This window comes from Lineus longissimus, chromosome 3 (genome assembly GCF_910592395.1).
Source record: "Lineus longissimus chromosome 3, tnLinLong1.2, whole genome shotgun sequence".
NCBI lineage: Eukaryota > Metazoa > Nemertea > Pilidiophora > Heteronemertea > Lineidae > Lineus > Lineus longissimus.
In genome coordinates this window covers 26,288,660-26,315,476 of record NC_088310.1, presented here as the reverse complement: position 1 = coordinate 26,315,476, position 26,817 = coordinate 26,288,660, and the positions used below count along the sequence as shown (strand labels likewise).

The window sequence follows — 26,817 nt, the reverse complement described above, 5'->3', positions numbered from 1 at the left end:
CCATGCAGCGATTTTTTGTTTTGCTTTTGAAAAGAACATGAGATCCGTACAGCGATTTCATTCCTTCCGACGCGACTGATAAGCTGACATCCAACGACGGAACCCTAGCGGCAAATCAGAGAACTAGAACCAATATTGTGGTCCTTTAAAGCGTCTCAGAAGGACTTATTGAGGGGGGGGGGGTAAAAATGCTACAGCATGATGCCTGAGCAGAAATCCCCCTAGAAGCAGCCTAACAGCCTAACCCTTACACGTGTTTGCCGCTAGGGTTCCGTCGTTGCATGTCAGAAAGAAAGAAATGTGTCCGAAGAGGAAGATGAGGTGGACCGGAAGGGGCGCAAGGATCTGTTTTATTTGTAAAACATTATTCATTTGTACTTTATATGTACTGAGTTGAATACAAAATAAATTGATGAACAATAATTTGGTTTAGGTGATGTTATTTGCATGCGCATGTACGGATTAAAACAAGCCTTTAGCTGCCGGGACGGGGTGCGTCTGGTCCGCATTTGTCTTCTTGATCCCCTGAACTATTGTCCTTGGAGCGGACATTAATGTGAGGGACAGTGGACAGTCGCTATTGGACTGTACATTTGTCCTTGTTGCTGCAATACAACAGAGTTTAACTTTGTCTCGAGAAGTGTGATGCGCTCCTTTAGAAACATATTCTCATACTCCAGCTCAAGAGAACGTAAGTAGAAACCCTTTTCTTTTTCTTTTTTTGCTTCTCGGGACCGCCGAGCCGATTCGTTGTTTTTCTTTCTCCGCTCCCAATAACACCCGTCCTTCTCGTCCATTGGGACCATGCTCTTCTTTCGTTTTCGGATGAGTTGGCGGGGTTTGTAGCCGCACACAGTGATCCCACTGCTGATCACGTAATTCAGGTCAAGCTTCTCCCAGCAAGGCTCTGACCCGCCCTGGGAATCGCCTGTCACAACCTCCGCTGAATCAAAAGGAAGACACGTCTGCGGGTCATTCGTTTCGTCTTGGACATTCTCAAGCTGTTGGAAGCATTTCTTCGCGATCGGCATTTTGCTCGTCTCAAAATTTGGCTGGGATTGAGTCCCGAGTTCAGAGAAGCTGAAAGAACATGTCTGGTTTGTCTGATACAAACCCGTCGTCGGGTTGGGGCTTGGCGTGTTTACAGTATTGTAAGGCGATGGGGAATGTCCATAGGAATACCCAGTATCTATGAGGCCATCTGAGGTATCATTAGCAGCGCAAGAGATGAGCTTGTTCGGGATCTCTTCGCAGATGTCAGCGTATTGTGAGACTGTTTGGGTCTGCCAAGATCCCCTGTCAGATTCATCGAAAGCCCACAATTGCTCCTCATTTGTACCGAAATCAAGCAGGTCGCTAGCAGAAGGGCTTTGGTCCAACAGATCTCCAGCATAGACATTATAGGCCGAGTTTGCTTGATAGCCATGCTGGATGTCCGTGTCGGTAGAGACGAGTAGGTCGCTGTATTCGCCAGGCTGGTCGTTCATTATACACTGAAAAATAGAAACATTGTAAGATGTAAGGACACACTGCATACGCTGTATATTATCATATTCTGAATATCTGTTTCAGCTTAAAATTACAGAGGCGGCCAGGTTGTGCATGTCTTCAGGAGGCAGAGATGGCACTCACATAAGAGTTTTGAGACGACCCCCGAGCCGCAAGTTTAGCTCTTCAGTGGATTCTAAAGACGGAGGTAACAAAATTATGGCGTCGAGATCCGAAACGAACAATGAAAGTGCCGACAAAAGTCTTATTGCCACGACTAATATGGTAAAAAAGATAAATAAAAACAAGATGGCATACGTGTTGTTTCGTAGCATCATATAAATATGTAATTCCACAGATACAACTTGGTTAAAATGTCTAGAATCGAGCTGAAAGTTTGCCATCCGGCAATCGAATGCAAATTTAGCCTAAAATGTACAGGGCCTTCATATGTGTATAAGTTTATTTTCGGACAGGTGTGCATGTAATCAACGCAATGGCAATTACGATGATTTTTTATCACTCTTATTTTGAAATCAATAGAATGTAAACAATACATATGGTTTTTTTTTGAAGATCTGTTTTGTCATTGATTGCAGCTCTGCCTCTGCTGTGCCTCGGCTCTGGCTGAGCTGAGGGAACATCCATTTATTGATATTTCTGTTTTACATTCCAGGAAACAAACAGTTCAGGTGGCAAACCAGCTTATTTGTGTGTAGCATCAGTTGCAAAGATGGATGGAGAAGGTGGCCAAGTGAAGCCAATGCCCAACCAACAATCTGACAGAACTGCTGGTCTAAACACAATAGAACCAGAGCCTGAAAAGACAGATGCTTCCCTTGAGTCCGAGAGTGACAGGGCAAAACCGGTAGATTCAAAGGGCAATCAGCTGACAGAATACAATAAGGAAGAATCGATGGTTGATGAAGTAGTAGAAAGAAACAACCAAGTTAAAGAGATCACGCCAACTACTAGTGATGTAAGTGAAAGCAGTGAGTCACCTGATGATGTAAGTGAATCTAAAACTGAAGTGAGCATACCTCCACCACTTGTTCAAACTCAAACTGTTGCCAGTGCAATCGGTGATTTCGAAGATGATATACCTATTGTCCCTGTACAGGGTCATCCCACACAACCAAAGAAGCTAGATACATCTCCAAACTTCATTGACTCTTTTGCTAAATGGCTGGCAGATTGTGAGGGCAGCTCAACAAAACCTGCTAAAAAAGTAGACCGGAGGCAGCAGAGACATACTGCAAGTACAACAAATTACGTTCCAAGGAATTTTTCAGCAGAGAACATTGGTTCTTCAGAACCTCAGAAAGAAATAGATTTGTCAGATAAAGAATCTAGCGTTCCTAAGTTTGAAAGAGTGCAATCGATCTCTGGAAATGTCGAGGTCAGCAAATCATCAGCCCCAGGTGAGGAAGAATCTGATGATGCAATGAGCTTTGAAGATGCAGAACCATCTGAGAGTGATGGAGTTTCAAAAGTCACTGAGCTAACAAAGTCTGTCAATGATGTTCCTTGTGTGACTAGTTCACAACCTGTTCTATTTCAAGAGGAGTCTCTACAGTCTGCTCCAAAGGATAGTGAGAGTGTTTTAGAGGGATCGAGCATTGAATCCGAGAGTATCAGTGGCACAAGTGAATCTTTATCAAGTGTGAATAAGATTGTTCAAGAGGAGGATGGGGAGGCGAGAGAGTGTGAGATGACGATTGATGAGAAGGAGGAAGAGGAGGAGAAGGAGGGGGAGGAAGGAGATGAGAAGGAGACTCCAGAGGGGGAGGAAGAGATCGAAGACGAGGCAGGTGAGCAGAACGAGGATAAGGAGAACTTGGATGAGGAAGCAAGAGATTCGTTGGGTAAACTAGAGGAAACAACTCCAAAGAAGAAGAAGACAAGGAGAGGCAGTATCGGGTTTGGTGTAATCCCATCTGGCCAAGATGCTCTCATCATGGGACAGTAAGTGTAATCTTTATTCACATTGAATTCATCAACTAATCTCATTTCCATACTCCACCTGGATCTCTTTACATTTTGTGTGATCCTATAGAAAAGTTGGTGGTAGTTTTAAAAGATACTGGGCCTTTGATCTAGCTCCCATAGGATCTGTCGGTCAGGGTGCATGTCTTCATTCATCTTGATAATGATAATCAGTATGAAAATAAAGTTTATCATTTCAAACATGTTTGAAAGTAACCTTGATATTGACTGCCACCCCAAATGGCAAAGATCAATTACAATAGCTTTTGCCAGCCAGCAGTCAATCTATAGAAGAAACACCACACTTCTTCTGACGTGTCTGATAAAATGGTTTGATGTGAACTGTCAAGGTTACATGAGGGTAAGATAAACTTTCCCATCATTTAAACAGTATCCCCCTCCCCCTCCCCCCCAACCACCTGTACAATGTAGATGTTGTAGTCAACCCTGAAGCATCTTGAAGTTTTTACTCAGGACTTTGTTTTTGTGTTAGTATCTGTGATTGATATACAAATCATTTATGGTATTCATTTCCAGGAAAAGGTGTCGACAGACAACAATCATGAAAAGGCTCCAAGAATTTGATCGTGTCCATAGGCCCATTCCAAACAAATTCTTGTACGAAACTCGAGTTTCGTGTTAATGTTTGGGTTCATTATTTCTGTTTTTAAAACTGTTGAAAGTAACGTTCCTGTTTTTGTTTGAACTAACATCTGTCCAGCTATTTTTTTCTTTTTTTTGTGTTATAAGGTCATTCCTACTACTAGTACTAGTAGTACTAGCCAAGTAACGAAAGTTTCTTACTATTATATTGGTACAGTTCCAATCTGCTTATTCTTTAGACAGAAAGAAATTCTGGACTGCAGAAGCCTGTACTGCATAAAATAATCATAATTTCTGGAACCAACATTTTGAGGTCATTCACGAAGTAAGTCAATGAGTGATTGAGAAAAAAATTTGATATTTTTTGCAGGCCAGGAGGTAAGTTCCCTCCGGAGAAACTGTTTGAATATCAATGGCCTCAAGACAAGGGAGACTTCTTCATGCTACAGGAGCAGATCTCAGAATACCTTGGTGTCAAGTCGTTCAAGAGGAAGTACCCTGATCTCCCCAGGAAGACAGTAGATATCATGGAGAGGAATTTCCTCAAGGATAAAGGCATTGTAACCGAGATGCAGTGTGATCTGGGTGAGTCTGGTTTTATTCCATCAACATTGCACAAGTCAAAAGGTTAAACGTCCCCGCCCTGTAAGGCTGTAACTGGGCAAAATTTGTTTTGTCCCTCCTTAGTCACTGTCTCATATTGTGTTCTCCCACGCCCCAATTTCATTTTGCCCACTTCCCTGTCTCGTTTTGCAGATTTTGCCCACTTCCCTGTCTTTTTACAGATTTTGCCCACTTCCTTGTCTCGTTTTGCAGATTTTGCCCACTTCCTTGTCTCGTTTTGCAGATTTTGCCCACTTCCCTGTCTCGTTTTACAGATTTTGCCCACTTCCCTGTCTCGTTAGCTCACCTCTTAGCAGAGGTGAGCTTATCCCATACCGTGGCGTCCGTCGTCCGTCGTCGTCGTCGTCGTCGTCGTCGTTGTCGTCGTCGTCGTCGTCGTCGTCGTCGTCGTCGTCCGTCGTCCGTTAGCAGGGCACGTTTCGTAAATGTTAGAGCAATTGAGTTGAAACTTGGTACACATGTACCCTTATGTAATGACACCTGGGAGACCAAGTTTCGGTCCGATTCGTTTCATGGTTTGGCCACCAGGGGGACAAACGTTAAAAGTGAAAATATGCAATATCTCCCTTAATAGTAGTCGGGAAATTTTGAAAAAAATATGGTAGGTACTTCTAGCAAAGGTGCATCATATATCCTCCGGGTTTTTGATTTGACCTCCTTTTCAAGGTCACAGAGGTCAAATGGTGTAAATTAGCCGTTAGGATGTAACGATGGCACGTTTCTAAACTGCAATGACTATTGATACCAAATTTGGTACACATTTACCCCTTAGTCAGGTGATCTCAGGGACCAAAGTTTGGTCCAATATGATTCACCACTTGACCACCAGGGGGCAAAATCCAAAAACCTTAAAAATGTGATTATTCCTTAACTTCTTGCCCGATTGCCACCAATTTGATATCATGGGTACATCTAACCACCATACAGTATATGTCACACAGGTTTTTAATTTGACCTTCTTGTCAAGGTCACAGAGGTCAAATGGCGTAAATTCGCCGTCAGGCCGTAACTATGGCACGTTTCTTAACTGCAATGACTATTGATCACAAATTAAGTACACATGTACCCCTTGGTCAGGTGATCTCAGGTACCGAAGTTTGGTGCGATCTGATTTGCCGTTTGGCCTCCAGGGAGGGGGCCAAATCCTAAATTCTTCAAAATGCCATTATTCCTAGTAATGACTTGCCCGATTGGCACCAATTTTATATCATAGGTACATCTAATTCTAACAACCATTCAATGTGTCACCCGGGTCTTCTTTGATTTGACCTACTTTTCAAGGTCACAGAGGTCGAATGTACTGTAAATTGGCCATTTTGGGGAAATTGTAATTGCTTGGACCTACATCAAACCTAACACTACATGACACAAGACCATGCTCTTTGTCCATCTTTCCTCCACATGAGGTGAGCACAATGGCCCTGGCCATTTCATTTTACAGATTTTGCCCACTTCCCTGTCTCGTTTTACAGATTTTGCCCACTTCCTTGTCTCGTTTTACAGATTTTGCCCACTTCCCTGCCTCACTTCCCATGCTTTGCCAACTTCACTGTCTTGTTGGTACTGTCTCACTTGCCTGTTTTGCCCACTTCCCCTTTATTATCAACTAACCTGCAAATTATCAACTAACCTGCAAATTATCAACTAACCTGCATCATTTGTTCCTTCTTGTTTCGAAATCAGGTCGATTGTTTGTCATGGTTTATCTGCCTCTACCTCCTTGTCTTATCACCTGAATAACCAACTTTAAAATGCTGCAGCACTGTTTCCATCTTTAACTCTTAACTCATGTTCTCTAAATACCCAAGATATTAATTGGTCACACGTCCGAGCTTATGTCTTTAATTCCGTAATTAGTCTTCCATATCCAAATCTTTTAACTCTGCAAGTGGTGCTTAGAAATTCTTCTGTGGCAAACCAGATTAATTAACCGTTGATAACGATACCCTGGTGCTTTGTTAATTATTGGTTTATCACCGCAGGGGGCGCCCACAACAGACTATTGTCTAAGGATTCAGAATGTCAGAATCCATGTTGAGATGGCATCTTGAAAGGTTCCCAATCTCAGGTTCAGTTCAGTATAAGATGACCATGAACAGCATTTCCTTACCTATTGAGTATGCATGCTATTGTGAGGCATTGAGAATGTTTTTCAATTCCTGGGTGCGCTTTCATTCTGAGACTGCCTAATGAAAAGAACTTTTATGAAAATATATTGTAACTTTACAATTTGACATCTTGCTTCCTCAAAGTTTTATGTTTGCTCTTCAGTCTTCTACTTTTCTGAATTGGAAATGTGTAAAGCTCTTTTCTGCGCAGTTGGTCTTGCCTCTTGAGGTGATCACCACAGATACTGAATGAGTGACCCAGCTCGTTTATTTCTGAATCAATCAGCATGATACTTTGTTGATTTTTGCATCAAGGGGATGACAGGGATTTACTCTGTTGTTTATCCGCAGAATCTGATTAAATTCTTTTGCATGTTCTCATCACCTGCTGACAGACTGAGCTGGAGAGAAAATTAAGAGAAGCAGCTTAGGTTATTTGGACTGTAATTAATTCTGAGGTATTTTTGTCCAGTTCAATCACTGACTGAACTTGCTATCCCAGGCGATTATCTGAGGATGTACAGTGGAACCTCTCTATTTCGGACACTCTTGAGATTCACAAATAACGATTCCATTTTAGAAATTAGTCCAAAGTCAATAATCGTCGACTATGAATTTTTTGCCGATTGTTTTCCAGGCCTGACTGCTGTGAGGAGTGAAGATGTCCTTGATCTCATGCAGAGAGACTATGAAGAAAAATATAAGGTAAGGTTTACAACCTTTCACTCCTTGTCTTTATTGTCTTCTATTTTATACCAAAGTTATACCGCCTCGGTTTTGGCCTCTATTTTAGCTCCACCCTTGCAGGATTTGGCGAGACGACCAAATAGTCCTCAGACTGGAGGAAATTAAAACATTCAAATGTACAGGTAACTATGATCTGTTTGGTCTTTTAGGAATACACGCTTGTCCTCCAGGAGAGAGAGAAACAGAAGATGAAGGAGAAGACAAAAGGTTATGAACAGGTATACAATGCTGATGTCTGTCCTGAAAAAACTAATTATACTAACAATATTATTATGAATCAAAGAAATATGGTGTGGCCTCCAAGACCTATGTATCAATCCTCTTAAATGCATTCATATGCGATAATTTTTGAAGTCGTCTCTCTCAATCAGGATAATATCTCCTTCACGAGACTGAGTACAGATTAACCCTGCAACATTCTTTACTCCCTTGCATATGAATTTAATGTTTTTGTATATAAATAATACATGTCATTTGACTGTCTAATAAGTTGACCTTGGATGGTTTTATCCATCCAGTTTTCCAAAGAACTGTTACAGCCGAATGTCGAGAAGAGCAAGATGGCTGCGTTTATAAAGAAAGCCGTGAAGTCAGCGGCCGAGTTCAACTCTCAGTTCATGCGAGAGTTACGGGAGGATAGGAAGGCCTACTATGACCTTCAGACACAGGTAAGAGGCAATGGAGTCCAAGCTGTAACGTCAATGTAACACTTTGCTTAAGATTCCGCTTTTGGAGATATAGAGGAGATTGTCCACCATTGACCATGGCATTGAAGACAGAATGACTTGACCAATCAACCTGATTGGTGCAGATCCACAGTGGAAGGTTAAAATATGCTCCTGGAGACTAACATCTCCAAGTGCAGAGCAATGCCAAAGGAGAAGATGAACTACGGTGTGTGAACGCACGTATGGTCAAAGTCGGAGGAAGCCTTAATCAGAATATTTCTTCCAGGATATACAGTTCCCTCTTGGCCGATGCAAGAGATTACCAAAAGAGGCCACAAAGGTTGGAGCGTACCCCGTCGCAGTCATTCCAGGACAGTACCAGGATTACTACAAAAAGTATTCTTCGCATGAACTCAAGTACTTCCCTTTGAATAGTGCCATATATGGACCACCCAAAAAGTTCAATACGATATTCGCTGATCCTAACGAACCGACGGATTCTGAATCTGAAGGAAGCGTTGCATCTGTAAGTACTTAGTCATTGGCAGAATGTCGTTATATTTTGTTTAGGACTTATGAAATGGCAAGTCTTTACAAGCACAAGACACCAAGTAGGAAACATGGTAGCTTGGGTGTGACTCCTTCCCCCTCTGAGGATGGACTCACTGTACCAATGACTCGTCGCAGCTGACGGAATATCCTCGATCAGCTTGGAGAGTGCCACTTTACACATTGTTGTTAAAGGGTTATTTGAGTTCAGAAATGTGATATACATGTAGTGTACACAGTGCCGCCTGTTCCCATATTTTCATACCATATATACATGTAGTGTTGTCATCCATCTCTTTTAGCACACATCGTCGGGATCTGGGAGTGGCTCCGACACGGGTAGTAGCAGCCCATCCTCCAACCAGGAGACACCAATGGACACCAGTGCAGCCCCGGATGTGACCAGCGCCCAGGATATGAAACCAGAGCCAGAGCCCGAGGGCCCTAAGTGTAAAATGTGTGAAGAAGTGAAGGTGGATGGACAGGAGGAGGAACTAGTGATTTGCTCGGAGTGCAAGGGAGGAAGTGAGTTATGTCGTCCTGAATTCTTCAGGATTTTGAGTGGGCTTGAAGAACACGGTGTCGAGTTTTGAGATGATAAATGGTTGTGGCCTCCTTCAGGCATCTAAGATTAGGGTTATAACTGCCTTGTGCCCATCTGCCTTGTGCCCATGGTAACTGGTATCAAAACAAGGACTGCCTTTTGAAATTCCTTGTCACATGGCTGTGCTGTGAATGTTTGGATATAAGTTTAAAATGTTGAAGATTCAAAGTCTGGTTATGTTGTTCTTGATTATCAGCTAACGCTTCTCAACCGTTTATTTCACCTTTCAGGTCACCCGAGCTGTCTTGAGCTCACGCCAGCCATGGTCGATATCATCAAGACATACCCCTGGCAGTGTATGGAGTGTAAGACATGTGTGGAGTGTATGGATCCAGGAGATGAGGTAAGACATTGATTCTGTTGCAACGCCTTCAATGATCGAGTTGGAGAGTGGATGCATGCATGAATTGTACTTGCACTAGAGCAGATGTTGATTGTCAAGTTAGCTGTTGTTTAAGACATACCTGCAGAAACACTAAATTCCTCACTGCTTATCTTCATTGCTTCCAGGACAAGATGATGTTTTGTGACCAGTGTGACCGAGGCTACCATACATTCTGTGTTGGGCTCCAGCGAATTCCAGGTGGCAAATGGGAGTGTCATAGCTGTAGAAAGATCGAAGCACCAACACCTATCAAAAAGTATGTAAATCAGTCATAGGCATATCCTTTATTTTTGTTGACCAGCTTTCTTGAGGCATTCCTAGCCTGAAGCCCATGTTCCTATTTCAGCCATATCGGCACTGGATTAATCTGCAGCTCCACATGGCTGTTTTCTGAGTTGCTATGCTTTTCTTGGTGGGACCTGTTAAAAAATATTCACTGTTATTTCAGGAAACGAAAATATGAAAGAAAACCAAAAGTTGAGGATGGTGAGGATAATGAGGAAAAGGCGACGAAGAAAGTTAAACGGGAGAAAAAGGAAAAGAAAGAAACGCCGGTGAAAGTGAAAAAGGAAAGGAAAGAGAAAGAGAAAGTGACAAAAGCGGAGACACCAGTCACTGAGAAGAAGGAAAGAAAGAGAAGAGAAAGGAAAGAAAAACCAATAAAGGAATAGACTTGTGCAATGTCTCATTGGTCAGAGCACTGAACTGGTGGTCATGGTCCTTCTGATTTGTCACAGTCTGAAAGCCACTGACAAAGGGAAGAAGCAAAACCGTTATTGTATAAAACCTTTTAATTCTAAATCTTGGAAAAACAAGCAATTTGTTTTGTTGGTGTCAGTAAGATTGTGTGGTCCAAGTCTCAGACCTTCACTGCCATAAACCTAACCTTCAGTTTTTGAAAGTCACTGATTTAAAAAAACCTTTGCGACATGACCTCGCAGAAAATTGTTCATTTGCTTAAGTCTTCTTGCTATTATGGTGTTGTGTCTGATTATAATGTATTGTATAGTATTTAAGGAAGTCTTCAACACAGAGTATGTATTTCACTTTTGAAATGATATGTCGTAAAAATATGTCAGTTTAGATGATTTTATTCAGTATCTTGATGTTCATTTTGGAATAAATGCCTTTATAAGATAGAATATGTGGATTTTGGTATTTATTGCATATAGGACTTCCAGAAGCCGAACACATGTCATTGGTTGACTGCGTTAGGATTTAGTCCTGGGAAAGACAATTTGGCTGTCCATTTTATGGTCTGGGTAAGATATTACCCAAGGCCTGTCGGACCAGGAGGAATGTTGTCCTCCATATTCCAGTGGAGAGGAGGGCCGGTTTGTATACTCTCTTCTGTATGGTCAAGCGGCAATATTGTCCTTATCTGGCCCTGGTTGGCATATTGTCCTCTGAATTAACTGCATGGTCAAGTTGGCATACTGTCTTCAAATGTGTTTTCCTTGACATGATCCAGTTTAGTTTGTATATTGTCCTTGGGTTGGGATATTGTCCTCGGCAAAGACTTCCCATGATTGGCATTGCGCTCAAAGGCTCACCTTATCAATAATAATGGGCACATCCTGTGAAATTATTGGCAAGTGGGACAGTCAGGACTTAAATGCCACTACTGCAGGAGAGTGTAGGCCATCAGTAGCACAGGTTGTCATCCTGCAGATATCAGGAGCGATGTTTGCTTCTCCAGCTCTCACAGAAACAAGTAGTTGTGTGAGATGCCAGTTGTTGAATGAGAGTTATCTGGTTGTTCTGAATTGACTGGCATTGACATTCTGAAGGATTTAACCTGACAGGGCTGTGACCTGTGTACAGTTGGGACTTCACTTGGGTTGTGACATTGTCCTTGGTTGTGACAAACTTTCCGGCATGTGAGCGAAGGAATAAATGCATTTGACCTGGTCCGAGATAGCGTTTGTACATCTCAGGTCATTGTACTACACGGTGTCAATCGATTCATGTCGTTGCTCAAGCATTTATAGACCGGGACAATCAAGAACAAGAATAACGAACGTACTTCCCCTTTAATGAATATTGGGAAACTCCACCGATATGACGTCATGCGCACTTCCTCATTTTACCCATAATGCCAGGCTGTCAGCCATCTTACTTAGAATGGAGTGACATTAAGAAAGTGCCGAATTAAAAGCAGGAATTCTATAAGATCGGAAAATAAATCGGCAAATCAAGCCCGTCGAAAATATAGTTCATGTCAAGGAAATAATGAATAGGCAAAATATGAGTTAATATATTCTAGGATTACTTTGTTCTGAGGGTGTGAAGTGACGGTCCTTGACTGAGCCCAACCTTATTGACCCAGCTGTGTACATTGATCTACACAGCAACCGTATACATTACATTGTATGTGAATAGTGCAATTTGTGGTGTTGGTGGGCTTCCTGCATTTCTGACTTGTGGTGTCTGGGGTCTGACTCTTGAGTGCACTAGCAAGGCGTTGAGCCTTGTAATATATGAAGCAAATGTTACAGTAGTTACATTGTTCTTTCTTGTCTAATTAGTGCCCTTCTCAGGCTTCTGTTTGTCGTGTGGCGATTTGTTGTGAATGAAAAATTTCCCACTTCGGAAGAAACCCACCCCTGGATTAATATCTGAATCGCAAATTGTGGAATACTTTAAACAGCAAGTCAGTGGGCATGGTGTGCGTCATGAAAACCAGATAGCAGGAATTCAGTAAAGTCGAGTAGTTATAAGTTAAGCCCCTCCTAAAAATCGTCATGTCTGGAAAAATGACTGGTGATGTGCGACAGAGGGTACTAGAGAGCCTGTACCTATCTGGGGTCAAGGCCTCTAACAAGGAGTGCATTAGTCTTGAGACTCTCTTGGATATATTAATCGTGCTTTATGACGAGTGCTGCCAGTCCACGTTACGGAGGGAAAAGAACATCACAGAGTTTATAGAATATGGTAAGGATTCCGTATGAATGTCGTCTAACTCTCTAACCATGAACATTTTATCGGGCAAGAGAAGTATTGTTTAGCCTATGACCAGTATGAGTTAAGGGGGTAAAGATGAGGTCAAGGTAATTTAAAATCGAGTGCATTTTCAGTCGCTTTTCTGCACTCATCCATTGAGTCAGATTTGACACCAATTTAAACAAGCTTATTATATTCAAAATTTCGTAAAAATAGTCAACCTTACTAGAGTGATCTGTTATTATTATTTGTTCACATCAGACCATGTATGTTGACCTTAGTTTTATGAACATTACACAGTCATACTCCTTGCAATAGAAAAACTTTGACCTAATTTATCAGCAACTCCCCAGGCCACTAATTGCTCGTTAGTGCTCTTATAGTAGTGTAAAAAACATTGGTCTATTGTTTGTTATTGACTGTTAAATTGCAATTGCATTGCAACCCATTGGCACATATATAGTTCAGGAGTGTTCTGGTGTCGGGTATGAAAGTTTAGTATAAACGCCTATGCCTGACTGAAAACCAATTTGAGATTTCTAAACTTGTCAGCATGTGCTCTTACTGTTCTTCCATTCCTGTGGTTTGTTTTCCTGCATGTCCATCCATGAGGAAGGGAGATCTGCATGATCCCTGTAACCAAGACATGCTCAGTTAATGAGTTATGATTGCCCTACCATAACTAACGTTTTGGTTCCGCTGTTAAATGGATAAAGCTGGGTTCACCTGTTTACTAGGCTCTTCCACCAACCAACCAGCCTGATTAGAAGTCTACTCTGCATGGTCTCGGAGTGTTTGGTTCCTCTCCCTAAATGACCAGGTTTTCGAGCCGATTTTGAATTTGTGTGTATCTGGTTTGAGCAAGTTATCGTTACAATAAGTGACGTGCATTGCCTGTACAAAGATTGCATTACGTTCCTGGTAAATTGGTGAGAATCATGCAATGTGACTCAGAGCCGGCTGTTCAGCATATCGCCAACTGATTTCAGTGTAAAAATCAGCATGATCAATGGCTTTGGACTGGACGAGTGATGGGCTTGAATGAGCTGGTTATTGGGGTGTTCCGTTATTGTTTCCCCAACGCTCATTAGTTACTAAAAGGACGGGTTTTAATTGATTTCGACAAACATCTGTTGACCATTTTGGAGTACCTTGTTTGAGATGGCACAGGTGTAAATTGCACATTGCTTTCATACTACAGCATACATATTGAGGCTTTTGCATCCATATTCGATTGGGACAGATCCACTATGACATGTATGAACAGGCTTCATTGGGCCTTGGCACTGTAGTGTAAAAAGCACCATAAAAAGTTACTCTGCTTCATTCTGTACATTGGGCATCCATGTACAAGTGTACACATTCATGTTAGCCCACATGCATAGCCTACAGGATCCCAGTCCTACATTGTGGTACACGGAACATCTGGAACCGTCCTCTTGTCAGGTTATTAGTCATACACGGCTAACTATTAAGTTGAGGGAGAAAATGTTTGCAGTTTGCCTAGAACAATAAAAGTTGGGGCAAACTAATGCCTGCCTCCCATTTTCATTGGGTCTGGTAGAGTACAAAATACAGGTTTTCAATTTATTTGGCTTTTGGTATCTTGGTCTAAGGAATAGGATATCGCCGGCAACTATACTACATGTAGTTTGTTTGAAATATTGGACATCAACCAGAAAAGATTCTAGATGATTGAAATTCTCTGTCATTGTCACCAATCTCTCTTGTCTGTCTGAACTGTTTTCACACAGCTAGCAGCTAAGGGGTTTACCAAGTCATGTTCCAGTGGTCGGATTCCCAAGTGTAAATAATTTTATGGGGTGTTTGCATGTTTCCACAACTAATTCCATTCTGTACAGAGAGATTTGCTGTTCAGAAAGCCTATGTCATACTTGGAAACTTTTGGGCTAATGTCATTTGTCATAATGTCATTTCTAATTGTAGGTACACTGCGATATGTTGAGTTGTTTTATACGTCAGAAATAAATGCCGTCTGATCCAAAGAATTCATGCCTTCTGGCTAGTGCTGATGTCACAAAACATAAAACGTCCACCACCTTTGACCTCGTCCATCGATGTTAGCTGTAAGCCTATGCTGAAAATGGCTTCTTCTCCTGGTATATGTTGAGAGTGCATGATGATGATGTGAACATTGTGGTCCTAACAGAATGAAAATATCTTGCAATCGCATTGCTTGACTTTGGCAGCAGCAGCAATGCAAGACAGAAGGGGCTATAAGTTCTCGTCTAAAGTGAATATCATAATGACATTGACAGTTGCAGCAACAGGCGTTCCCCTTGGGTTTTACATTGCTGATCTGCATCTAAATCAGGGATGAATCATCTTCTACATGGTGCCAGGCTTTGCTATCTTCTGGCTGTGCCGCCAACACATTTCTCCTAGAAGTCTGATATTGACAGCTGAGATGTATGGAGCTTTGCTGCGATTGTGCCAGATTGCAGTATGGTCCAGCCACTGCATGTCCAAATGGTACAGTGTAGGAAGAGCGTGCTGCAAGGCTAGTGACCTGAGCTGAAAAGCTGAAAGTACATTGTCATGGTTGTGGGACACAACAATAAATATTTATAAAGATAAACCTTGTTATAATTATTTGGTTGTCCTATCACATTGCTTTGGTGCACTACAGATCCTGGCTGGTGTCATCCTGAACCTCATGGGCTGGTGTCTTACATCCGAGGGTCCACTCTGGCAATGTCAGTTGACCTCACATTACTCACTAATCAGTTGTCATAGTATATCATGGGTTCAACATCAAAAGTGATTAACCTGGCTACAATGTATACAATGTAGGCTACCCATCCAATTCCAACTAGAAGTAAAGATGAGTTACATAAAATACTTTTCTGAAAAAATTCTTGATGTATTTGTTTGTGAATCTCATAGTGAGTCATAGCTTGCAACAAGATAAATAGTTTTGTCGGCGTCTACATTGTACACGGGTACAAATGTATGTAAGCGATGTGCACTCCTCTATTGATTGGCTACTCGATTCATATTACATCTGTTTGTATTCTATTTGGCAGGCATGTATGCTTGCCGCCTCATTTCGTACATGTAGCTACATGTAGCATGGTAAGGAGTTTGCACACGGCTGGTGAGGGGTTGGCTGAAAACATTGTATTGTTGTATGTAGGCAAATAGTTTCTCACTTGGCTGAAGCCGACAGGATATTTCATGGGCCTAACCAGTCAAAGTTCCTTATGATTAGGCCTTGGAATGTTGAGGTTAGAATTCTTGTCCCGAGGGTTATTTTTAGACGTTTGTGGTGTTATTTCCTGAATACCATGCTGAAGAACTGTTGGGCTGCAAGTATGCATTGTCCAGCTGACATATTTGAACAAAGTGCTTCCTTGGAGTGTTTCGAAAAGGTCCTTGTTGACATCTTGTCTTCAAATGATTCCATTTTTGAAGGACAAAGAACATGACACAAAAATGAAACAGCATTGAGACATGTATTTCCGAGATTCCAACCCATGACTTCCTGATTATCAAGTCAGGTGATCTAGTCAATTAGTAGATCTCCCTATCAACATGATCAAACATGTCAAAGAGACCTGTTCTTCAAAAACCAGATTTGACCATGTTACCAAGTCTGGACGCTCTTTCACAACAAGCAAAATTTATCATATAATTTCAAATCGAATCTGTTGGAAGCAATTAATCCAACCTAGTTCACATTTATTCAGTACGGTCCTATCATTTGTTATCATGTCGGAGTGTCATCTCAAAGAAAAGAACCAGTTTGAATGAATTGATTATTTCTGACAGCCTGTGAGCTGGCTGGTTTGATTGAATGAGAAAGGAATTGAAGTAGGCACATCAGAGAAAATGAGATCAGTGTGCAGAAATGATGCTCAAGCATAGAGTTGTTTGAAAAAAAGAACTTGAATGTGGCCTTGGGGGTGCAGTTTAGCAATCCCCTCATTCATGTCATGCCCTCAAGGTAACAAAGCCACTAAAAAAATCAGACTTGGTGATGGTACTGGTAGCAATTACTTGTAGATGTCCATACTTCATGTTCAAAGTAGAGACTTTGCAATATAATTTTTGTTGAACTGGGGTCTACCGCAGGTGCAGTCTAATACTAGTTACATTGCCATTAAAAATGTCATTATATTGAAATGTGATCTCCAAATATGCCAAGTCAAACCCTATTGTTGCCAATTGAACAATTTGGTTTGGTTAATTCTTGTGAAAAAAACCAGTTGGGAGATCATGTTGGTTGAATACATATTGTAAATCTTACAGATTTTCAGGGCAAGGGCAATTGAAATTGCTTTTCACATCGTGCACAAGGTACATATCACAGCCATCATATGACTTTCTGAGATTCAGGCCGTGAGGGTTACATGTAAATAGTGTGGATCCCAGGTATCTTGTTTAGGCCATCATCACTTTCGTTCCAGATTTTCCATGTCTTCCCTTGTGGAATCCAAAGACTCACTCTCCATCCTCTACATCTTTCCCTTAAATTAAAAAAGAATTCATTTTTGCCAAATCTAACCTTTGACAAATTCTTTCTTTCCAGCCAAAACCGTGGTGAGCAAAGTGAAAAACCTTCGCCTGAAAAGGGAGGATTTTGAAGTCATCAAGATCATTGGGCGAGGAGCATTTGGTGAGGTATGTACAGGAGAGCCAGCGACTCTTTGCTTCATGATGAAGTGGTGTTATATCTATCACCATGGGAACATGGATGGTGTCAGGCAATGCAACAGTTGACTACATTGAGATGCAGGGCAGTAGCCAACTATAAAGTATCCTTCTCTTATGCAAGTGACATCACTTGGATTACAAAAGAGCCTGACCACTTTTGGCATTATCAGCAGTGTGTGACAGTCATATACTGCTGAGGTTGGGGAATCCCTCTATCTGGCATGTCTGGTGAATTGAATCAGGTTATTCTTAAAATAAGCCACAGGCATTAGTAATATGCTGTAGAACATTGTAAAATGTATGTGCTTGCACTAGCTGCATGCACATAGAGCGATAACGATTCGTGGTATTGATTCCACAGTTGTGTACACCATCAGGCTATTGGCTGACAGAATTGACATTCTTGTCACTTTGTTTGACTTTCCTCCTCTTGTATCTCTTTGCAGGTTGCTGTGGTGAAGTTGAAAGATTCTGATAAAGTCTTTGCCATGAAGATCCTCAACAAATGGGAGATGCTGAAGCGAGCGGAGGTAAACCACTCATATTATTTGGTGTCAAAATAAATAAATAAATCTCAACTACTGAAATATTTTATTACAATATTTCATTTTACATCGAAGTCCAGTGTTTGTTGAGATGTCCACATGTAAAAGAGAAGAGAACCACAATCCACTTCACTTCAATAACTCCATGGGGCTCAACTCAATTGATATTTTTAGAGAAAAAAACTTCCAGTTAATCACATCTTTGCGACTCATCCTCAAAAATGGCTATCAATTTTGTGAAGATCCGTTTAACCAACTCCCTAAAGACGATATCATTTCGAAATGATAAAAAATTAGAAAGTTTCTCTTGATTTATGGCAATCAGCGCTAACCTAATTGGTTTAATTGCCCGTGGGAATTACATGTCGTTCATTTCGAGATGAATGTGTGCTTTGTTAGCGTCGCGGTTGAGTAGACACACGGAGACATGCAACACGCAACACGCGATGGATGTCGGATGTTTATGGATGTGATTCCATGTCTCATGTAAAAATACCATTGATTGGAATTAAAATGACATATTTGTATATTGATAGGATATGTTGAAGTAAACAAGATAAGGTGAGGGGGGAGGGGTGGTCGTCTCATAAAAATTGTACTTGAGTTACGAGTGTTGTGTACCTTGTTGAATGGTATCACTGTCAAAAATGTTATCATTGGATTATTGACAATGAGTAACATGAGGAATTGTGAGACCCAGGGCTTTCCAACTGCTATGAGCAGCCTGTTGGGATGCCATGGTGAACCAGGGGGCCCCTGAAACTGATGGCAGGGGGCGCTAGGTTGTTGCTTCCAGGAGCTAATAGTGCCAAGCAGCTTGGCGTCGTTGAGACTCTTTCATGGCATTTTCTTTACATCAGAGCCCTTCTGCAGAAATTGGAAAGCCTTGGACACCCATCCAGGCCTACCTAGCGCTTTCACTTCAGTAGTAACTGCATGTTTTTCATGAGCATAGAGCTCATTCACCATTGTTGAGGTCTCAAACCACAACCCATTATAATCATTACAATAATACAATATTACTCACAATAAATCATCATAGAATTACCCTGACCTTGACCTCATTCGTAAACTTTGCTTTGTACATTATAACTATGACATTCATGAGTCTCTAATTCTTACTTCTCTTGTGACCTGAATGAAGGAACCTGTCTTGCTATCCTAATAATGAGGCCAACTCAACAGGAAGACATTCCACTCCTCAAATTCAAACTCTGCATTTAGCAATGACGATAACCTCATTTAGTGAACATGGCTAATTACTCACAAGATGGGCCTGTGCCTAGGAATGAAAAGCCTGAATGAGGTGTCCACAATCAACCTCGGCAAGCCGGGTGATACATGCACTTTGGTTGTTCATTTTGCGTGTTTGAAAGGCTTTGAAAGTTTTTGAATGATAAGGCCTGGCAGAAACAGCTAGTTCCTTGAATACTTCCCCCCTGACACACACTACCGAATCTGCCCACCTCTGGGTTTCCCTCTACTCACAGAAAAAGGAACCACTGACCCCAAAATGTAAACATGACAGGTGTCATGACTGGAAAGGAGATATTCCTCTTTGATCTTCTCATATCTCATTGTTTACCCTTCTCCCTCAGAACCCTAGCCAACCAGATGAGATGTGTCTGACCTCAGCAGGGCGTGGATGGAAAACTCGTGTTGTTCCTTGCTTCAGCAGAATCTGATCCAGAATCTTGCATCAATCAAGGAATGAGTCACTCTTCTCCTCATTACAGTTACACAGCTAATTCTGACTGAACATGCATGGTACATGTGTTGGCCATGGTCTGAGTTGTCTGGATCTGGTCAGATATTTCAAATGGTAAAAACCTGCCGCAAATGCTTCCAAGATTGTGCGCACCAGTCATACTGTTAATCTACAGAATCAGCGTTTTAGGTTGCCAGCCATGAAAAAGATAGCATTGTGTTGTTGACTTAAAATCTAATGTTGCTGGACAAAATACTCTTGCTTTTAGACTTTTCGAAATAGCTTCCGTCATAAGTTGTGAGCACCGGTCTAGCCATTACTGATGTTCAGCCAACATGATACAGATAAGCTACAAAAATGAGATACATTGTTGTGGTCGAGGCTCACCACAAGATGACCCAGGGCCATTCAGAAAGAATGGGCATAAATTTCAGCAGGAGCATCCACAGATTTCAATCAAGAGAAGTACTGAACAGTTTATGAAATGAGGACACTTGGACAGGATGTCAAACAGAAGACTCCTGTTCAATTACATAAAATCTCCTTGAATGGTTTATAAACAAGCTGCATTGTGCACATGATGTGTGTCATTGTGTCCAGGAAATGTGTGTAATCGCTCTCACATATCTGAGATTATTGCCGGCCTCTGATGACAGACTTTGCCTGAAGTATTTGACTTGGCTGCTGGCATGACTCATGATCTGATAATGTCTTTTTTGAAAAAATGTAATGTTTACTTTGTTTGCAGATTGCTAATGGCTTCGGTCCAAAATGTGTGGCTGCAGTGCTTCTACACTAAAATTCTCTGACTATTAGCATGTTTGAGGCTTTGCTGGATCTGTTGTCTACAGAAAGCCAGTTTATTTTTCAGATGGCGTAGAGTGGCCAAGAAGACGAAATGGATGTTTCCCTCCCCTAGACTTTCTATAGCAGGAATCAAGCCCACAATCGCAGTTCAAAATCATCACCACTTATTACAAACCTGAACTCTGAAATGTGTGATTGGGTGTAGCCTTGCACAAACTCCCCTCACTAGCTTACAAGATGTCTCATAATCCCTACAAGTCTAGCTTGAAGCTAGAAATCTTTGTTTAGGTTCAACAAGAGTTCATATGCTAACAAACATACATTTACCAATACCAACAACAAGTGCAGATGCGTTCAAAACAGTATCTTGGTAATTTCCGGGATGCCAAGACAATCGAAGGATTGTTAACGCTGATTGTAGTATCATGTATTGTTGGATATATGTAGAGGATGTATGTGATCATGCTATTATTACTGTCTTAAAGTGCATGTGACTGACAGGATTGAGATTGAGGGAGAATTCCAAGCTAACGACCCATGAGTGTCATGAATAACCCCCAGCATTAATTTCTCAAGACCATTTTGAACACACTGATGGAGTCTGCAATAATTCCTGACTCTCCATGATTAGGGCTGCCATTGCCAACAAGGAAAGCTGTTCATAATGATTGGCTCTGTGCACTGTGGCCTTTACGTGCAAATGCATTGAACATAGTTCAAGGTGTAGACAAATACCAGGGCCTATCAGTATCAATATGAATACCAACACATCAAGATTGATATAGGTGAGAGGAAATACAGGTGGTCAAAATTGACTTGCAGCAAAATATTTGGGTGGCAAAGCCAAGGTATATTTCAGTCCTTCCACACACGATTGCAGTACTAATTCAACTGGTTATACCTTCATATACTTTTACTCAAAATCTCAGCCTAAAAACTCCTGATCTTGTTGTTCCATAGTTGTGGAGAATGAGGGGATGCTTTGGCATAGGCTGGTCAATGATTGTGACTAATCTCTAGATCATCGCAAGCGGATTCTTCAAGGCTTTGCTGGTCATCTGAGGCTATACTCGTCAGCCTTCCTGTTTCTCTCCCAGTGTGCTCCGCTCGTATCCCTCAACAAATGCCATCATTCACAGTATGGTTTCGTGAACATTTTGAACAGGTAATGCTGTATGGGTGGTCATTAACCTAGAATGTTGATGTGGATACCATCACAGTAGTGAACTAGAATTGAATGGCCATTACTGGCTGGCAACAGTACCAGTAGCGGTTTCATGTTTCCTGAATTCAGCCAAACGGTCAAAACTGAGGAGCCCTCCCTCCACACGTCATTGGCCAACAACTGCTGGGCGTACTTACAAACCCTTAAGGGCTCTCTGCCCATCCCACACAGGCTACTATCTATACATTGGATGTATCCTGTATCTGCTGCCCATTTCATTTGAAGCACTTGTAAAACTCAATGTAATTGATTGATTGAGCTGCTAATCTGCTGTGTCAATCATTTTTAAATCGATTTGAGTACAGTACTGAGGGTGGGTGAGGTCACAGGAAGAACGCAGGATTCTTATTATCATTTTTATTGATTTGAAAGTGCCGGGTATCATTCCCTTCAAGGCCTCTTCTTATTTCTTCTGAATCCCACAGAAATCCCAAATCCTGATGGTGGTTTTCAGCCCCCATTATGAGTGACTCCATCATGATCCAAAAGTGCTCAAGACTCATGTGGGCTGTACCTGTTTCTTTTTCCATTTCTTACCTAAGAAGTTTTACTTTGTTCTTGCAGGTGAAAAGAGGAGTTTTTCATGTCTTTATCACCACGGAAATGTGATATGTTGTTGAGGCAAACTTTCCCACTTGAGTTAATATCAATACAGTTACTCAGACATAACCCATGGTCTGGTTGTCTGTCTCAATGAAAAACCTCCTGATTGGGCTTGTGGTGTTTCCGGCATATGCGTTTTGTTTTTATCTCTCCAACCACAATGTTTCCTGCTGCATTGCCATTGGTTGTTTACAGGTGAAAGTTACAGCAGTATTGCCACATAAAAGTGAAGATGAAGATGATATCCAAGTACTCCTTGAGGACTTCGAATCTGAACCGTATTCGGCAGAAGCTGGCACAAAATCTCCTGATTTCTTGTCCAGTTATGCATGACCCTTGATTCATAGTCCTCAAAAGAGTCTGTCTCCTTGTCCGCCTGCGTATGTGGGGCTTGCAAATCTTGATGATGATGATGATGATGTCTGCCTTGACCTCATTTAAAGGGGCAATCTTAATGAATGAAAAATGAATAAAAGCTACAGCTAATCACAGCAATTTTACTTTCTTATAGGTTACAAAGAAGACCATTATGTTGTCTAATTATCGTGCCTGAGATTTATGTCTGTCTACAACTTCTTACTTTCAGACTGCGTGCTTCCGAGAAGAGCGAGATGTTCTGGTATACGGTGACCGACAGTGGATTACTAATCTACATTATGCATTTCAAGATGAGAACTACCTGGTACGTCCGATAACTTAAACCCTATCAACAATTGGATGATGGTAACCTTGGTTATCTGAAATTGAAAAAAGATATGGTTTGGCAACTGTTGATTTGCAGATTTCAACATAAAAAGAGCATATGATATGGAGGGTGTGTAGAATTAGACTAGATGTTGAATTGTTCTGCTATAAAGTAATGCAGGCAGCACACCAATATGGCTGGGTAATTGGACAGTACTGATTATCCAATAATTCTCAAGGCAATTTCTGGAGAAGCCAGTTTTATATTCCTGCAACAACCGTTTCCAATCACCAGCTGTTGATGTCTAAATTGGCGAGTTATTATTCATGTAGGTCATTGGGTTATAAATATTCGAACTTTGATTTTATGCCATTTCCTCTAGGAAGTCCCAGGGCCCCTATTATACATGTAAATGTTTATGTATGTCAACATAAACTACTGATTTAATGCCCTCTCAGTTCGTTCAGAAGTTTGAAAATTGAACTTGAATTTGAAAACGTGCAGTTGTAAATACGTATTGAGTATAAATTTCAACAATAACTTTGCATAGATTGATAAATATGCAAAATGACATTCAAACTTGGGTTCTGTCTGTAAGAAACCTGCATGCCCCAGTCTGAGTTCATATTTTGAAAAGTCATGAAAATGTTCGCCTCTATTTCCAGTATCTGGTCATGGACTACTACTGCGGTGGAGACCTTCTCACCCTCCTGAGCAAGTTTGAGGACCGTCTTCCAGAGGACATGGCACGATTCTATATCGCTGAAATGGTCCTAGCTATAGACTCTTTACATTGTATGAGATATGTGCATAGAGACATTAAACCTGACAATGTGTTATTAGAACGCGGTGGACATATAGTGTTAGCGGATTTTGGATCTTGTCTTAAAATGATGAAGGATGGCACAGTAAGTATTTGCTGCAGCGGCTTACGGTTTACCAATTAGTGAAACTTGCATTTGATTGTGTTCCATAGAGGAGTAGCTCCTAGATCAACATTGCATTTTCAACTCCTGGTTCATATAGTTTGGTTTTATTTACTGTGAAAACAATAGTTTTAAAAATCAATACTGCTGCTATGTTGATTTCATCTTCTAGTGTTTTGTTTATCTTTGGGTGGAGGTATTCTGAAACCAAATGATAAACACATGTAAATTGAAAACTGCTCAAAAATATCAATCCAAGAATCGGGTTCACTTTGACCCAAGTGCCTGGGTCAGCCCTCCAATATCATGTTAGCTTTGACCCACTACCCTTGAGCTGCCCTGTGCTTGTCAAAAGATCCATATCTCTCCCAGGATCTCCCCAGCGGATCTCCCCAGCGCAAGTCTCAGATGCTTCAGCCACTTCCTCCTGTGGTGGTGGTGGTTCTCTGTTGTCACATCATTAACTGAGCGGATGATATTTCACAACTTGATCTAATTTAAGCCTGATATTTTTCTATCATATGCTATTGATTACTGTCATAATATCACATGTTGTTTTTTCATTGCCTTGTGCATTTACAATTTTAATCGATGTTTTGAATCAGATGAGTTGGAGATGTGACTTTATTGGCCTTGAAAATGTAGAAGTAACTGGATTCGGTCTTCATATTGAATAATGCATGGTGCATAAATATATCAGTATGATCACTGTGCGCGCTCAGATTTCTACAGATGCCAACGTAGATTGGTTTGATAATGATTGGCATCTTGGCTACGATGTTGCATATTCAGACTTTCAAAGATGCCATCGTTTATCGTTATAATGATGTTATAATGATGTTATAATGTGGTAAAAGGCATTATAATTTAGAATATGCAGTTTATGACATTTTTAACCTTTTTCTTTTTCTTCAGGTACAATCAAATGTAGCAGTAGGAACTCCAGATTATATCTCGCCAGAAATATTAAGGGTACGTATCGCAATTTAGGGTCACTTGACATAGTTGATACATTCCTGGTCAAGTAACCCCCTTATTTTGTAAACTAGTCCTGCTACTCAAAGGGCTACTGACCATCCTCATGTCAGAATGTTTTAATTCAAGAGGCTTTCGTCACAATTGGTGGTCAGTTGTAGTCCTGCTACTTAAAGGTCTACTGACCTGTCACCATCCTCATGCCAGAATGTTTTAATTCAAGAGGCTGTCGTCACAATTGGTGGTCAGTTGTAGTCCTGCTACTTAAAGGTCTACTGACCTGTCACCATCCTCATGCCAGAATGTTTTAATTCAAGAGGCTGTCGTCACAATTGGTGGTCAGTTGTAGTCCTGAAAGGGTTGATGAAGAGGTCATGTTATCTTCCCATCAGTGATGTACTTCTTGGCTCTTGTCTGCATTCGCGATGTATGTATCATCTTTTAATCCTTTCGTTGCTGGATTATCAAAATCAATATTTCTAGAGAGTTCAGACAGAGCTGTACATGCCAACATCCATGTGGCAGATCAAAACTGCACTGAGGACATCCTTGGTCCCATTCAACAGTTCATCATTTTGAAACATTTGGAGAGCTGGCACGCTCAGATGCTGTTTATGCAACAGTACTGCACAGTTTTATATTTGCTGGTGGATTTGAGTTGGTTGATTTTGAGTAATCAGTAGTTTGGGTCTGCGGGTTACTCATCATGTTGACAAACGTTATCGATGTGACTAGGTCATCCATCTTCAGAAGTTGTTCACCTGAAGATATCACATCAGACATTTTGTAAAAAAACACATCTCCATCCGGTGCATGTCACCAGTGACTCATCAATGGTTATCTCTCCAGTCTGTTTGCTCGATGAACCCTCTGTTGTGAAAATCAATGAGATGTGGCGCAGCTATAAACAAAGGATTTCATCTTCATTTTGTCTTTGTTGCACAATTTTCTGTCTTTTTAGGCCGAAAATGTTTCCTGATCTTTACCAAGAATAGGAGCAAATACCCTGCCCTTTTCAAATCCTGGTGGAACCACTCTGGTGGCAGATGTCCCTCTCAGTTGAAATTCTGAACAAAACTCAAATTCAACCTAATAGTCTCAGAAAGTATCGATGTGACTGTGTGTTGTTTCTCTGTAACGAAGTTGCTTCTTTCCCTGGAATAGTGCTTTTGATCTGAAGACTGCAACTACCTGAACTTTCTTGTGTAAATTTGATTTTCTCATCATCTCTCAGTCGAGCGTCGCTAACAAGGAACCCAGGATAGGCATAGGGGTAATCTCAACTGCATAACAACCCTTTTAGGACTGAGAGGGCCATCTGTCACCGAAAAAGAACCAAAAACATACATAGTAGAACTCCCAAATTCATGCCAGTTGGGGTGACATCTCCATTTTCAGTTCGCTTTGGGTTTGAGCTTTGTCTAGAAATTAGAAGGAAAATTGCATGTTTTAGACTTTTCCTGATTTGTCTCAGTCCTTTAAGGGTTAGTGATAGAGATGATAGTGACAAATTGATGTGTTCACTTTAGGCAAAAATATATGAAGTCCCTTGCTTGCTTCTATATTTTTGCTTTAAGGCATGTCAGAAGCACCAGAGCTTGAGGATTTCTTTTTCCAGATGACTTATCATTTGTCTTGCATCAAGCTTGTCAAAGTCACATAGTTTGTCCTGAACTGGTTCACTGCGTAATGTACTATAAGTTATGACAATGAATATGTAGGTGTAGCACTTTATGGAGAAGATTCTTTATAGCTTATCTTCTCAAGATAACTTTCGACAGGTTTTACATCTCCCTGTTCTAGGGCTCAGTGTTATCAGCAATAGGCCCACGTGCATGGATCTTTTTTGTTATCTTTGCAACAGCAACAATGCTTGGGGTCATTTCTTATCTCTGCAACGTTTGTCGTTAGCATTCCTTGCATAGCAAGAACTAGAGTATCCTTCTCATAAACCAAGATTA

General features: G+C 41.1%; 2 protein-coding genes across 20 annotated transcripts in view; both read left to right on the top strand.

The window, feature by feature from the left end:
* Positions 1-1,699: 1,699 nt before the first annotated feature.
* LOC135484428 (remodeling and spacing factor 1-like) lies at positions 1,700-10,904 on the top strand. The gene is made up of 11 exons (XM_064765881.1): positions 1,700-1,773; positions 2,165-3,453; positions 4,448-4,662; positions 7,447-7,514; positions 7,706-7,774; positions 8,075-8,224; positions 8,511-8,750; positions 9,076-9,298; positions 9,608-9,720; positions 9,888-10,018; positions 10,211-10,904. The coding sequence occupies exons 1-11, from the start codon at positions 1,708-1,710 to the stop codon at positions 10,431-10,433; spliced, it is 2,787 nt and encodes a 928-aa protein (XP_064621951.1). The 5' UTR covers positions 1,700-1,707; the 3' UTR covers positions 10,434-10,904.
* Positions 10,905-11,875: 971 nt separating this feature from the next.
* The window catches only part of LOC135484426 (serine/threonine-protein kinase MRCK alpha-like), a 40,943-nt gene continuing 26,001 nt past the window's right edge, over positions 11,876-26,817 (top strand). For all 19 annotated transcript variants that reach the window (XM_064765875.1, XM_064765869.1, XM_064765867.1 and 16 more), the window contains exons 1-6: positions 11,876-12,696; positions 17,258-17,349; positions 17,829-17,912; positions 22,857-22,952; positions 23,621-23,863; positions 24,797-24,853. In XM_064765875.1, coding sequence (XP_064621945.1) covers positions 12,507-12,696; positions 17,258-17,349; positions 17,829-17,912; positions 22,857-22,952; positions 23,621-23,863; positions 24,797-24,853 — 762 coding nt within the window. In that variant the 5' untranslated portion in view covers positions 11,876-12,506. The remainder of the gene's footprint in view (positions 12,697-17,257; positions 17,350-17,828; positions 17,913-22,856; positions 22,953-23,620; positions 23,864-24,796; positions 24,854-26,817) is intronic.